Source organism: Wyeomyia smithii, chromosome 3 (genome assembly GCF_029784165.1).
Source record: "Wyeomyia smithii strain HCP4-BCI-WySm-NY-G18 chromosome 3, ASM2978416v1, whole genome shotgun sequence".
NCBI classification, from domain to species: domain Eukaryota; kingdom Metazoa; phylum Arthropoda; class Insecta; order Diptera; family Culicidae; genus Wyeomyia; species Wyeomyia smithii.
In genome coordinates this window covers 97,885,609-97,898,558 of record NC_073696.1, presented here as the reverse complement: position 1 = coordinate 97,898,558, position 12,950 = coordinate 97,885,609, and the positions used below count along the sequence as shown (strand labels likewise).

Below are 12,950 nucleotides of genomic sequence, written 5' to 3'. Positions count from 1 at the left end.
TTTGTGACTCATTGGTAATATTGTGCGCTATTTCCCTTAGTGTCTGGGGAGAGGTTTTCGTGCGGTCCGCGTGACGTTGTCCTGTATTTTATTTTTGTGTAGTTTTTGTACTGGGGAGGCTGACCCTGAAATCAGCCACGATCTCTCCCGATTCTTACAGGTGGGCAGACGGGTTAAAGTATAGGACCTTGCCCGTGATGATAACAACTCTCCCGGTTGGTTTAGCGAGTATTTTAACCGTTGCTTGAAGGCACGGGGTTTAATGTGTGCGCAAGGTCATCTGACGTGGTTTTTCTGACGGAGTACCGCGATAGGTGTCAGAGTCGGCCAACTGTTTCCCCTCCCTGGTATAGCATGTTATCTTTAAGGTGGAAGTGTGTTGAACCCATAAATGGCCGACTTCGAGCCAACACGTGGTGGACTTCGAATTTTCAAATGCTTACCACTCAGGAATAGTTATTACGTCATTTGTGAAAACATATCATCATGTTTGTTATGGTGACGAAAACATAAGAAAGTGTTTTCGTAGATAACGCATTAACTATTCCCGAGTCTAGTGGCACTGAAAATTCGTAGCCGACCACGTGGTGATCACGTGGTGGCTTCTACACACTACCACCTTAAGCGTCGAGCTGACCAAACTGCTATACCTTTTTCATATACAATCTTGATCAGCTTAACGATCGATAACAGACTATGCACGATAAATCGGTTTTGCTCACAGTGACAACTTTATGAAAATTTAAGTCATCAGATGGCAGCACTAATCGTCGGAAATCGGTCGTGTTCAAAATGTATGAAAAATATGGAAGTTATGTATCTTGTTCTAGTTATCTTTGCCTCTGCATCACCACGAACTGTTCAGCCTGGTTCAAGCTAGGATAGCCTTTGCGTTATGCTTTTCACACAAGTTTTGTGCAAAATTAGATTCAAATAATAATTTTTCGAAACTCGAACTTTTGCGTTTGTATTTTGTAAAACATATTGGAATTTCTAGAGAAAGGAAGAAACAAAGATTGGGGTTAAAAACCCAAAAATTTGGAAATAAAAATTGAACAATTTTTCTATTATGACATTATATTGACATTTGATAAACCAGTAATTTGCACAATTGCAACGTTACCTACAGTTTTCGCCGCAAGGGATCGAATTTTAAAATCATTCATAGTCACACATAGTCACACAAACTGTCAACACAAAACACACACAAACTGTCAAACTGAAATATAACGAAACTCAAAAAAAAAAAAAACACATCTTTCAAAATTTCAGAAAACAATGATTTTTTGATGGACAATTTTTAGAAAAAATCATGGTTTGCTTATACTTGCTAATTTATGAGATATCTAATTCAAAAAATTACGTATATTTTTCAAATTTTGTGTTATATTTTCACTTAAGTTCTTTTGTACTCGGAAGAAAACGACGTAATTATTCAATTGCTATCGAAAAAAATTGTAAGAAATTAATTCGAGTGAACTGATAAAATTATCACAATAAAACGTGAAATTTAGACAAATTTTATAGTAACTCGTAGATCTCTGAAACTTGAAGAGTTATAAATTTTGTATATTTTGTAAAGTTTCATATAATTTAAACCGCAAAGCTCTAGTGTATAAGGAAGAGAAGTTGGCATCGCAACGCCCCTCGCGGCTAAATTCCGAATTCAAACTCTGAGAGCGCTAATAATTTCGTTCCGCTAGATTCCATTCCTAGCCCTGTGTGCATTGTATACATTGCGTGATTGATAAATAAAATAGGTCGAATGACTAATTATACTTAAGTTAATTCACAAATAGGATTTCAACATATAAATAAAAAAAAAGTTTGACCAAAAACTGTAATTAGCCAAATAAGGGATAACATGAGGAATATACTACCACGTGGCTTAGCCCCGGTTTCAAAGATACGCAGGGAAAAATAAACTTTACAAATGCTACATACTTGTTTTAGTTCAGTCATTCTGATTCTGCTCGAGAGGTATTAAAACAGTGAGATAAGACATTGTTTATTAATATTGAAAACCAGATGATACTTATGCTCTAGCCACAGCGACTAGTTGACTTTTTGCCTACTACCCTAGAGCATCAGCGTTACTTTCGTATTCTCCCAACATCTGGGCGTTACTCTGATATTCATGTTTTGACAGACGTAACGTTATCTTCCGTCTCTTTCCACCAGCTGTACTGCTTGGTCATGCTGGCAAGTTGCCAGTGGCAACCAGGGCTGCCAATGTTCCAGTTTAAACTGGATTCCTCCAGTTATTTTCAAATGATCCAGTCAAACAGTTTATTCCCAAAATCGTCCAGTTTTTTCAGATATTTGCCAGTTTTATCCAGTTTTTTATTCACTCAAGCTCCGATTGGTTTTCGGAAATATTTCAAAAACGTAAATTTTGTAGATTGATAAATTATTAAGATAATTCTTAACAGAATTTTCAATATACTATCTTCTCGCACGGAACAAATAGATTTTAATAGACCATAAAAAAAATCTATTTATTTTCTGTTGCGTAGCAGTTAAAAAAATGTTGGAGGAATTAGATACCAAAAGATAGCGAAATCAGAAATAATTGAAATTTAAACTTCACTGATGTAACGGAAGGAATTCTTGAAATGTTAATACTTTTGTTAAAGATAAAAGTAAATGAAAAAGCTCTATTTTCTTAATTTAGATAGATTGATTGCGTAATTTTCAATTTTGCCGCTGTTAGAGGAAGTTTTTGAGTCCATAATTTTAACAAAATGTAAGCTCAAAACAAAACAGTTCTGATTAAAATTAGTAATTTTTTGCGAAGAGTTATCTCTTTAGATGCTGTACCCAAAACTGACACTGGATTCAATCCCCATAACAGAAAAGCTCCCTCACAATAATTTTTTTTTCTTTTTTAAAATTTATTCGGGATCCAGTTTTCCCCAGTTTTTTCTTCAGCCTTTTTCCAGTTAAATCGAAAATTTTATTGGCAACTCTGGTGGCAGCCATGCGATTGAATGAAAGCTCAAATTCCGATTCATAAAATTTTCGTCGTTTCTCGCTCATGTTTTACTCATATAACGAAGTGGTGTTCCATTGTGTGCACGTTTAAAACCTGCTCGATACTTGGGTTTGCGAGATTGACCGACCGACTGTTGGATTCCAATCGAATCGAAACGAAGCTCTCACTTTGTGTGCAGTGTCCGTCGGTTGCGGTTGCTCCGGTGTTGTGTTGTTCATTCTGCAGGCGACAGAGGCTTTCTAGTTGGGAAGATTATTTTCTAGTGAATCGCGTTAGCCCTCACGGACCTTGAATTATACGCAGTGAAAGCCGAGCCATAGTCTGTTCGCGCAACGGTTCTATGGATTAGTCCATTCGTTCCTTCTTCGAGGTCATTTGCCGGGTGTACCGTCGTATTACCGCTGGTAGTGTAACCGTCGTCGGGTGGATGCGCCATCCATTATTGCCAAGTGTCCGCCGCAGTGAAGGTAATGAAAGGCAGCAGCGTGAATCATGCAGGCAAATTTAGTTAAACTTGATTGTAAGCAGCAAACGCTAGAAGAAGTGCCGTGTGTCGCTGGGTTTTACGTCGTCGTCGTCGTTGTCGTCTAACGTTTTCTGTGCTTCCTGTCTCTTTTACATCATCAACAATACTTTTGACGCAACATCGGTGAGAATAACTTCGTCGAGTGCGAAAAAGTGTTGGTGAAGTGGATGAAAATTTTTCTGATGGTTTGCTGTTAGTGGTGTGCAATTTTGCGAAGATGTGTATCGAAAACCCGAAAATCTCATGAAATCGCCTTAAATTTGTGTTTTTGTTTTCGGTTTCGATTAGTTGCGATTGTTTGGGAGGAAATTCGTGCAGGTTAATTACGAATTGCTCATACAGTGGGGATATGGCATGGGGCTGATTGAAATCATCCAGCGGTTAAATAAATAAATAATGATGTAAACCTACACACAAAAAGAAACCTCGACCTGCATCGCAAGAAAAGCTGGCACCGGAGATGTGTGAAACCGAAGTTTAATTACTACTGCCTGTGCTCGAGGAAGATAACTCAAAATGAAATAGCAGAGACTAGTAATATATATGTTTGCTGAAGGCTTGTTGGTTGGTTTGTGAAATGGGAAACAGGCAAGAAAAGCAAAGTGTCAAATTAAATTATCATTTTGACTAGATTCATCGTACACTCGGGTTTTTGTTCTAAATAGCCGTCCCTTGTGCAACCACTTCTACCTACTACGTGTACGGTTTGATTTGCTTGGTTTGAATGTGTGCGATTCTTGTTCGGGTTGCTGTACGAACGTTCAAGAATTCGACGAAATGGAACAGGGTAGTCAAACAGATTGAGTGCGCATTGCGATCAGCTGTTTGTGACTTCGTCGGATGAGTAGCCGAAGAACACCCTGCATGCAGTTTGTCTATTTATTAGAACAATTTTATAACTCTAATAAACATAAAATTATTAATTATTTTGATCATTCTAAAAATTGTCTAAGTTTTCTGTAATGTAAATTCGCTGAAAGCGAAAATAAAATCACCACGGTTTTTACATTAGATTGCACATCATAATAACTGTTAAACCATACAATGGATTGCAATCATCAATATGTCGTCGGATATATAAAATAAAGAACAATTTTATGACACGTTAGCTGTCATTATTATTTTATTGCTTAACAGTAAAATTTAATGAAAAGTCTCATTAATTTTTTTTTTGCTTTCGTTTGCATAGAATCTCTTATTTTTGCTGAGAGTTGATTTACTAAAATTAGATTCATGTTAAAGTTAAAGATTGATTGTAAATGGCGATATTTACAGTAAAAGGCAAATCATATCTATCTCTAAGTAGTTATACATCAAACGTGCGGTCACTTGTTTTAGGCTAGCCAGATGAAAATTCACTGCATAAAGCGACGCATCCTAGGTGCTTGTGTTCCTACTCATCGCAAACCTGTATCCACGATCAGCTAATGCTGCTCTGTTTGTGATGAAATTTCTCTACAGGTGCACGAAAATATCTTAACTGCCTCGAGTGGTCTCCCTTGCTCGTATCGCCGAACTGTTTCACACTTCTCAAACCAATTTCACGGGTCTTAAAACAGTTTGATTAAATAATTGGACGTGGATTACTGCAACGTTTCCGGTTTTGTACAGCAGTAGCAAGCAGCATCAGTCATCGGTCGGCAGGCGTTTGTATGAAAATTACGTGAAAAGCTAACGATAACAACAAACGTTGCAGCGCTATACGATTATTATTTTTCTTAGCCTAAAAACCTAGGCAGAGCGGCGTTGAAAAACGCGTAAAGTGGTTAGGATTCGGTTGGATAAGCGAAGAATCGTCATTGTTTAGTACATAGCAGCGCGAAAGAGGCGCACAAACGGACGCAAGATTCACAAGTTACATAAGTCGTCGACGGCCATGGCGGTGGTGCGAAAGAAACAGGATGATAAAATCCTGAAGATGCTCCGCGAGCTGGTCACGGTCGGGGGTAACAAGGAGTGCTTCGACTGCAGCCAGCGTGGTCCGACCTACATAAACATGACCATCGGCTCGTTCGTCTGTACGACCTGCTCGGGAATACTGTGAGTATATTTTTTAGTAACTAGTCTATGAAAAACATTGGCTAAACTCAGAATCGTTCGAAATTATTCGGCGATACAGGCTATTATTGGAGTTTTTCTATCACATCTTATTTGATACTAAATTATCCAGAAAGTTGGGGTAGGTGAATAATTACATAGTTAACCTTTCTAAAGAAGCAGATGAGCATAAAACATTTTTCGTTAAGAAAGAATTAGGAAAGTTAATCAGCAACTGATAAAATAATATGTACAAGCAGCGGCGTAGCGTGACCGGGTGACACCCGGGGCGGAAAATTTCCACTCGAGTGTCACCCCTACCAGGTTGCAGTGAAATCATTTTGTTATCAAAAATTGTGAGAGTAGCACATTCGTTTTCAAATGCACTAAATTCTGAGAATATCTTGAACGGCCAATCAGAACTTCGCTCAATTGGAAATCCGAATCCGGAAAACGAAGATAGATCGATTCCAACCAGGAAGCCAGAAAATTTCCTGTATGTTAATTGGACCTACCTTGGAGTCACGTACTGATAATCAGTTGCAAAGTCAAAAGCAACAGTTTACAAACATGAAAACCATGAAGAGCTGCGATAAGCTAATCGACATCGTATTCAAATGGACACTTGAAGTTGCACCATATCTGTTGCCCTAGCGTTCGTATAGGATTATGTTTATCGTAGATGAAGTTGCAAACACATTGTCTAAATTCAGAATTCATCTTCATGTACATAATGTGACTCCATATATACATAAGAAAGTACCATTTCATTTGGAACGAGCCCTTGACAAATTGACTACCGGTTCCGGGTCACGATACAGAGCAATGCTATCGTTGTTACTGATAACATGCAAACTTGTGTTGTCGGTCGGTACACCGGAAAAGTGCCACTTAGCTGCGATGTGAGAGAGTTACTGTGGTGCAACATAGCAGCATTGGTAACGGCGGCGCCCGCAATGGCAACGGCGGTGGTCAAGCTAATCAAAATATGTAAAAAGCGTGGATAAAACTTTCTCAAATTTCCATATTTCTCACTGTTGCACAATGGTTGGCTCCGCTGGGTAAATATTTGTTTAGTTTTTGTATTCAAATCGGCTGACATTTCTCGCTCGCTGGCATATGTTTCACAATTTTTGCTTTTGTTAACCGGTTAAAGAGTTGTGCCTCGTACGTACCATCTTTTCGAATGAAAGAGAGCAGCAACGAGTAAAGAAAAAGAAAAACAAAAATGACTTGACGAAAGCGTGGACTAGCGAACGTAAACAGTGTTGGCGTTTGCTTCCGTTATTCGCTTTCATTGTTTTGGTTTATTTATAAAACTGGTCGCCATGCTACCAGCCCCGTGCTATGCTAACCCCTTGTAACTCTTCTAACGTGTGTCCTGCCTGTGTGTTGCCGTTTATTATCAAACGACAAACGAGCAGGTGTGAGGAGCGCCGATATGGCTTGAAAAAACGATTCCCTGTTAATGTGACACTTAAATTGCCTAGCCGATACATGTTTTGCTTACAGTATTGAAAAAAAAAGAAGCGCGTAACAAAAATGGCGTCTTTTTCTTTGGAAATTGACATTAAAAACTTAAATGCGATGGAATCACCATGGTAGAATAACTTTTACTTTTTTGTTCAACAAAGAGTTTAAAGGGTGTCACACATCAAGTTGCATCACGACAAAAAAAGCTGCTAAAAATTACCTAGTTGAGCGATCAATTTGAAACCTTCAGACAATGAAATATAACTCATTAGTAGGCTTTAAGCACATTTATTTCATTCAACTTCGATGCCATAACCGTACGCTCGCATTTTACGCTTAACTCCACTTAGGTTTTGTACAACATCTGGCTACAGCTTTTTCTTGTACAGAAACCCACTTTTCTTTATGCCCTCCTCGGATTTGACTTCCTTCGGATGATTTAGATATCCTTGTTACAGCTCCGGTAGTCACGAACGGCGCACTCCTTATGCAACATGAACAGATCGCTTGCCAAATCAGGTATTTTTTTGGCAAACTTTTGAAGATTTTGCTTTCTTACTTCCTCCGGAACATCAACCGTGTTGCGGGCAGTGAAGAACAGTAGTCCTGCAAGTTGCCGGAAGTCCGCCTTGACGTAGGTCTTATCATCCATGACGGGACAATGAGGCTTCGTCAGCATCTGGGTGTACGGTTTTCGGGCCCATGACTTTCCCACAGTATTTTGCCGTTCGTCACGATTTTGAGCCTTCTGCACGTACGTATGCAGTCGCTCTCGGTCCTTGGCTCTCTGAACGAAAGACCTGGAAAGATTCAACTTTTTGGACACATCTCTGACCGAAGCATTCACGACACGCTTGTGGTCCTGATCACTGATAGAACATCCATTGTGACTGCACTTCTCCTTCCGTTCGATGTTCAGAGTTTCGTAGTAACGTTGGATCATAAGACTTACCGTTGACTGCACGATTCCTGATTTTTTCTGATGTCCAGATAAAAACGTTGACGTTCCAGGTGCTTGCGCGATATCAATTCGCTACATTGCTTTTCGGATAACGGCTTGTTTTCTTCAATTTTCGAAAAACTGGCAGCGATAAAAATACAGGGTAAACAATAGCTATCTCACCGGGACACCGGGAGATTTTCTGGACGAAATGTTTTTGGAATTCTACCGCCTGAGGAAGTAAAACCGATGTTTCCGGTCCGTTAACCAACGGGTCGTACATTAAGATCCTGGGTGGAGTGGCCTTCGCGGGCGTCGGTTATTAATACAACAGTGGAGGAACTACACCGAAAGAAAATTAGCGAAAATGAAACGATCTTAAGTTTTAAATCGCTTAAAATTTTTCTTAAGACCAGAAATGTCAGAAATGGTTCAAAGAATTGGCGAAAGATCAAAAATAACGAAAACAATTTTAAATTAAATCCGAAATTTATGAAATAATATTTTTGAGGCTTGAAATTGATATTCTAAATTGCTTGAATACTCCTTCAAAACCTAAAAGACATTTTTGTAAATAAATTTGGAAACCTAAAACGTTAGGATGAAAAAAGTTGAAGGGTATGTGCCTTAGTGCACAAACGTAGGCTTGACGTGGAGCTATGATCCCAAACGCTTTTATGAGCGATCAATATTTGCCACCATCCGCTTTCTGCTGCTCCGGAAAGAACCTTCCATTTTGCCGGCCAATGAACAAATGAGAAATTCAATTCGATGGCGATGGCGTTTTATAAGCGACTAATATTTGCCACCACCCGGTTTCTGCTGCTCCAGAAATACCCATCCGTTTTGCCGGCCTATGAAGATTCAATTCGATGGCGTGCGCTTTTAAAAGCGACTTATATTTGCCACTACCCCTTCTGCTGCTTCACAAAGAACCTTCCGCTTTGCCTTTCAAATACAAAATGGGTGCATTGAAATAACAGGCATTCTTACATAGCTGCTGGAAGCAAAGTACCAGTTTATATATATTAATTGAACCAACGCATGGAATCGTTTCATCTACCTTTTCGATACCTTCTTTAGAGAAATGTGCCAATCGTACGGAATGTATATAGGAAAATTCGACCTTGAAACTTTTTCGCAATTTTTATGATGTAATAAGAAAATGGTAGTGATAACTATCATTTAATAAAAATCTTGTATGCTTTAGCTATCCAACGACATATTAACTATCGAATTTGGTACAGCTGTGCTATTCGCATTTGTAATCTTCCATACCGCCAACCCAAAACGTTACATGCTTATTTCTGTTTTCATAGAATGTATCCCAGTATAGTGAAGAAAAACGTGGTCCCACGTCAACAAACAACAATATCGCACGCTAGCCTGTGGGGCTAATAGCGGACTCAATCAACTAAGGTAAGTTGAGAGAACTCGTTATCGATATTGTTTTTGACACATTTTGCAAGTGTAGGATAAGTATTGTACAACGATACACCGTGCCCCAGTGCTGAGTCGAAAAATTTTCCAGCTTGAAAAGATCCTCCTGATCCTGGTCGGGAATCGAACCCAATATCACAACCGTGTGGGAGAGCTACCCGATCGACATCGCTAGTAACAGAGCCACGGGGACCACGTCAAAAGGTATTAAATCAGTCCTCCTAAAATTACCAAGCCAATCACAAACTGTGCTTAAAAATCCCTAAAAAATCTTGAGGCCATGAAATTTGAAAATACAAAACTATAAACCTATGAAATCCTTTTAAAAGCCACAAAAAAATTCAACTAGAAACCGAAAAAAGGTTTTAACGACAGAAAAGCACTCGAATGTTCATAATTCAGCTCAGAATTGTCGTGAAAATGTAGATTAGAAAAACGATCAAAAATATGCTCAAACTTTGTCATAGATCTTCGATAAAAATGTTTCGAAGGTCGGAATCAGATTCAAATTGGAGGTCAGAAATAGCGTATAGCTCTTGCAGCAAAAGCTTTAAAATTCAAATTGTACACAAAAATTCCGAAATCCTGAACGCGGGGTCAGAAACCACAAAACAAGTTTCTTATTGACTTTTTGGCAAGCAGGTTGAAATCCCTACGAATAAGTCCTAATTGCGAAAGCAAACAAATGCTAACAATTAAAATTACATTATGAAGAAAAAAATTAAAATTACAAATTTCTAACAAGCCACTCTTAAAAACAGATTTCTTATTGAGACCGAAGAATAATTGTTTCAAGCTAGCAATAAAATTGTGATTGTAGTAAATATTGTTGTTGAAATTATCAAAATATGCGTTTGAATATCAGAAAATGGGAAATAATGAGGCTGAGGAATGAAAAAAAAATTAAAATTGCCAGAAACGGTCATCGTTACAGATCCAAGAAAGACGAAAAATTATTTTTATTCGACGTCAAAAAATCCACTGGATTTTTTTTTAAATTTGAAAAATAACTATAATGTTTTTTTTTTTTATTCAGCTAGAAATGACTATAAAAAGGCTACCGGAGAACAGAGAATTTGATTTTTTCAAGTCAAAACTTTATCAAATTACTTTACTTCAACAGTTTAGTCGAACCAGTAAATAATTTTTGATAGTCTGAAATGACATAAAAATATCCCGAAGAATTCGAAATAAATAAAATTGATATAAAAGTATTCAGAAACAGGAAGCACACATCAACTTTGAATTATATCTTGAGTTTAGTTGCGCGAATCAACGAAAATTTTGAGAAAATACATGAAACACTTACCGTGGTCTTCAGTGATTCAGCAGTAAATAGCTGTTGGCCGAACTATAGACCGTTCCGATAATTATAAATACACTTATGATCAACCGTCATTTCAAATAACGTGCAGTATTCAACCAAACGTTGGTTGCGTCCTGTTGTTTACATCCAAAAGAAACAGATGCTGTCATTTTTTCTAACATTTAGTGCGAAATTTTGAAAATGCGTGGCCTTTCTCCCGAGCAAAGAAAGCGAATTGTGCACAAATGGGGCACCGTGAGTGGTCTTTCTATAAGAAAATTAGCCAGAGAAGAAGGTATAAGTGTCGGAGCAGTTCAAACCGCATTACGGAAGTATTGCGAAGAGTGCACATTTAATGATGCCCCACGTGGTAGAAAATCCGGGCCTGTTGATCCCACAATGGACAAAAAGGTTAAGGAATACTACAAGCGGCATCCTTCAGTATCAGTACGAGATGTGGCGAGAAAGCTTGGAACCTCGGCGAGTAACGTCATGCGTGCCAAGGGAAGAATGGGTCTGCAGACCCGTCGGAAGCAGAAGCAGCCAAAACGAAATCCAAAACAAGCTGAATCTGTGAAACCGAGAGCTCGGAAGCTTTTTGACAAACTTCTGACCAAAAAAATGGGGTGTGTTATCATGGATGACGAAACCTACATAAAACTGGACTATAAGACTCTGCCAGGACCGCAATTTTATACATCACCAAAGGGAAAGGATGTCCCTGAACCAGTGAAAGCCATTTACACCGAAAAATTCGGCAAGAAGGTAATGGTTTGGCATGCCATTTGTGAATGTGGGAAAATATCTCGTCTATTCATTACGAATGACACAATGAATGGTAAAATTTACGTGAAAGAGTGTTTGCAGAAAAGGTTGTTACCAATGGTTAAGCAGCATAACAATCCTCCAATCTTTTGGCCCGATCTTGCTTCCTGCCATTACTCTAAGGATGCACTAGGGTGGTATAAAACAAATAATGTCACATGTGTCCCAAAGGAGATGAATCCTCCAAACTGCCCTGAAATTCGCCCTATTGAAACTTTTTGGGCTTTGACCAAGGCAAAGCTGAGGAAATATGTCAAACCAGCGGACAAAGTTGAAAAATTTAAAAGAGATTGGCTTAAAGTGGTAAAAATGGTCGGAGAACACACTGTGCAAAAGCTTATGAGTAGTGTTAAGAGAAAAGTTAGAGAACTCGCGTATCCTACGAAAAATAATCCCAACTTGAATTGAAACTGGAAAGAAAACACTTATTATCTATATTTCAGAATAAAATGACCCGAAAAATCCTGTATTTTTTGTTTTATTCAAGAAAGAAGATGTATTTATAATTTTCGGAACAGTCTTTATTTCGGATCTTTTCTAGTTTTGAAATAAAATGATAGCAATATAATTAAAATTCATTCAGAAACCGGACATTCGAATTTGGAAATCAGAATGGATTTTATCACTAGAAATTTAATTATTTCATTATTATTTTTCCTGTATTTATTAAACAAGCATTTACTTGGAAAAGCTCTGGCTGTCTATAGATTTTTTTTTTCGCACATAAGAAGTCTTTCAAGCGAGAGTTTACAAAAAAAATATAAATAGCATTTCCGTTTTCGCCATGTTTCTGTTGCAGCGATGAATTCCACTGTAGGTATAAGATCAAAGTTAACTCAAATATTTTATGACACCTCAAATGACATCTATATGCTGATTTTATGGCAGCAGACGGTGCAGCAATAACGGAAAGTGCACACAACACAACGAATATCACGTATAGAAAATTAAATCATATTTGGCAAGGGCAAATAGCATCAACCATTCGATTGCGATAATTAATGTGTGCCACTGTGGCAGCACCAGTCATGGATACAAACTGGTGAACAATGGTAAAGCAATTACATTCCCATGTCAAACGTGTATAAAATACACACACACACACACACACACATTTCATAGATGCCAATTGGATACAGAGTGTGAATATTACATAAAACCGTTCATCCAAAATGGGACATCTTTCTGCTGCTTTTGTGTATTGTGTGCACTCTGAATGAAATTTTCATCGACAGTGAAAGAGGATGATACAATGCGAATCATATTAATTCAATCAGTGAGGGGTTTTGTGTTACTGAATTAAATCAATACTGCAAACAACGCAACTTCAAATGGATTTTGGTATATTCATATTGAACTATTTTTTCATGTTTCAGGTTTTTTTAGTGCTCAAAAAAAAGTTGAAATG

At 38.0% G+C, this 12,950-nt stretch overlaps 1 protein-coding gene across 10 annotated transcripts in view; it reads left to right on the top strand.

Annotated features, from left to right (window-relative positions):
- The first annotated feature begins 3,064 nt into the window (after positions 1-3,064).
- LOC129729642 (uncharacterized protein DDB_G0283357) overlaps positions 3,065-12,950 on the top strand; it is a 121,654-nt gene continuing 111,768 nt past the window's right edge. The window contains exons 1-2 of one of the 10 annotated variants that reach the window (XM_055688375.1): positions 3,065-3,462; positions 5,136-5,561. In XM_055688375.1, the coding sequence (XP_055544350.1) occupies positions 5,398-5,561 (164 nt within the window). In that variant the 5' untranslated portion in view covers positions 3,065-3,462; positions 5,136-5,397. Of the gene's footprint in view, positions 4,056-4,982; positions 5,562-12,950 lie in introns of all 10 variants that reach the window. The other 9 variants (XM_055688367.1, XM_055688374.1, XM_055688373.1 and 6 more) reach the window with 9 other exon arrangements.